Source organism: Arachis hypogaea, chromosome 15, assembly GCF_003086295.3.
Source record: "Arachis hypogaea cultivar Tifrunner chromosome 15, arahy.Tifrunner.gnm2.J5K5, whole genome shotgun sequence".
In the NCBI taxonomy this organism is placed as follows: Eukaryota; Viridiplantae; Streptophyta; class Magnoliopsida; order Fabales; family Fabaceae; genus Arachis; species Arachis hypogaea.
The window spans coordinates 23,421,418-23,424,025 of NC_092050.1; the positions used below are offsets into that span (position 1 = coordinate 23,421,418).

The window sequence follows — 2,608 nt, forward strand, 5'->3', positions numbered from 1 at the left end:
TTCTTTTATCAAACTCAAAATATCTATGTATGATTTTTTTTTTCAAGATGTTTGTCGTCTTCTTAGTCTATGCCTATATATATAACTTATAATAATATATAATTTTACATAGAGTAATTCACTTAAGCAAATAAAATAGATATTAATATTATATAAATGTTTTAAAATCAAATAATTTATCTGCATGTCCAATTTTTGTTATGATATTTAACTTAATTAGTTAGCAATTAATTAGTTATTTTTTTAATGTATATCAATTAGTTAAACTCTCAGGTCATATATATATATATATACCTTATTTGTAATTATTTGCTTACTCAAAGAAATCATTTTTTTTTTCATTTTCTTTTACATTTCAATATGGTATCAGATGTAATTCTTCTTCACACTTTTGTATTATTCTCTCATTTCATTCTTTGCTTTTTTTGAAAAAAAATTTCGATTTTCCATTCTTCTTTCTCGTTCTTTCTCGTTTCGGCAAGAACATTCTTCCTCAGTCGATACTTCCTCTTTTTCTCTATTCTTCTACTCATCAATTAGAATGTTTGCGATTTCTGTATCCACAGTTTCTCAGGGAGATTTCAATACTCTTCGACCTCGGCACCGCCTTCGTCGATTCCTGATGTGTATCTGCTCCAGTCCGGCGATCACCCAGGGTTCGTGCTTGTTTCACAACCCCTATAAGAAGACAACTACATTTCTTGGTGCAGATCGATGAGGCTTGCGTTGAGTGGAAAACGCAAAATCTGCTTCATCGATAGCTCCCTCCCAAAGCCAGATCTAATTCTTGACCCTGCGCTTGCTGAATCATGGCAGTGCACGAACGACATCATCACTACGTGGTTGCTGAATGCGATCTCTAAGGATATTGCGGCAAGCGTCATCTATGCTGGATCCGCGGCTTTACTCTGGCAAGATTTGGAGACTCGCTTCTCTCAGAGCAACGCACCTCGCATCTTTGAGCTGAAGAGGTCACTCATGTCTCTTACTCAAGGCTCTTTCTCGGTCTCACAATATTTCGCAAAGTTGAAGATACTTTGGGAGGAACTCAACAACTTCAAGCCATTGGTATCTTGTTCTTGTGGTGGCGTTAAGCCGATTCAAGTCTCTCTTGATCAAGAATATGTGATGCTGTTGCTTATGGGTCTCAATGAGAATTTGGCAAATGTTCGAAGCTAGATCCTATTGTTAGATCCACTGCCTCCGATTGAAAAAGTCTTTTTTCTTGTGTTGCAAGAGGAGAAGCAGAGAGCACTCACCTCTCCAAGCCAACATATGGCTTTTGCTGTTAAACAGTCTCCAAGACCCACCACTCCTTCTGGACCCAAGGTGAAAGGGAGGAAAGATTGTCCACTTTGTGCTCATTATGGGTTGCTGGGACATACTGAAGATAAATGTTATCGTCTCCATGGATATCTTTCTGGATATTCCCAGAACAAGCATGTGAATGCCAAATTCCAAGTGCATCATGTTGCCAAGGTCGCTCATGATCAAGAAAGTCAAGATCCATCTCCAATATCCAGCTTCTCACTTACAGCGGCTCAGTACAACTAATTGATGACTCTCTTGCAAACTCAGCGAGCTCTTCAGAACATTGAACCTGAAATTTGTGCAGGTGAAGTATTTTTCTCATGTTATTCGAATTAAATGGCAGAGGTTAGTTCTTGGATAGTTGATTCCGGAGCCACCACTCACATCACTAATTCCTTTAAATTTTTGGAAAATCCAAAACCTCTTACAAATCATTTTGTTGCTTTACCTGACCATACCAAAATTCGTGCCTTAGCTATTAGTAATGTTGTTCTTAATTCTTCTTTAATCCTTTACAATGTCATATTCATTTCCTCTTTCTGAGTTAATTTGATTTCTGTTAATTCTTTGTTAAAATTGTCTAACTGCACAGTCCACTTTTTTGACTTAGCCTTCATCATACAGGACAGGACCTCCAAAAAGGTGATTGGCAGAGGTGATAAAACTGATGACCTGTTTCTACTACAATCACCCTTCATAGTTCATACTAGGAGTTTTGTTCATAACTGTCGATCAGTAACCAATGTTGATAGCACTATTTGGCATGCTCGTTTAGGTCACACTTCAGAAAAAATCTTTAATAAATTGAGTCCTCTTTTGTCCAATAAAACTCTTAAATACAATCATTCTACTTGTGAAGTCTGTCCCTTAGCAAAACTCAAGCGTTTGTCTTTTCAATCCAATAATCATTTTTGTAAGAATTCCTTTGATTTGGTTCACTGTGATATTTGAGGCCCTTATAGAGCTCCAACTTATAATAACATGAGATATTTTCTTATTATTGTGGATGATTATTCTAGATTCACTTGGACCTTTTTGCTAAAATGCAAATTTGATGCTTCTCACACTCTCATCAATTTCTTTAATATGATTGAAACTCAGTTAGGATAAAGCAGGTGAGATCAGACAATGCTGGTGAACTAATGCTCCTTGATTACCTGAATTCCAAGGGTATGCTTCATCAATTCTCCTGTGTGGAGCGGTCAGAACAAAACGCCGTTGTTGAAAGAAAGCACCAGCATCTACTCAATATGGCCAGAGCATTATTCTTTCAGTCCAAGGCCCCAATTGCCTTTTG

At 37.1% G+C, this 2,608-nt stretch overlaps 1 protein-coding gene across 1 annotated transcript; it reads left to right on the forward strand.

Annotated features, from left to right (window-relative positions):
- Positions 1–714: 714 nt before the first annotated feature.
- On the forward strand, positions 715–1,179 carry LOC112748106 (uncharacterized). The gene has a single exon (XM_025796312.1). The coding sequence runs from the start codon at positions 715–717 to the stop codon at positions 1,177–1,179; it is 465 nt and encodes a 154-aa protein (XP_025652097.1).
- The last annotated feature ends 1,429 nt before the right edge of the window (positions 1,180–2,608 follow it).

Coding starts and splice junctions, on each gene's coding strand:
- LOC112748106 (XM_025796312.1), top strand. CDS start 715: ATGAGGCTTGCGTTGAGTGGAAAACGCAAAATCTGCTTCATCGATAGC.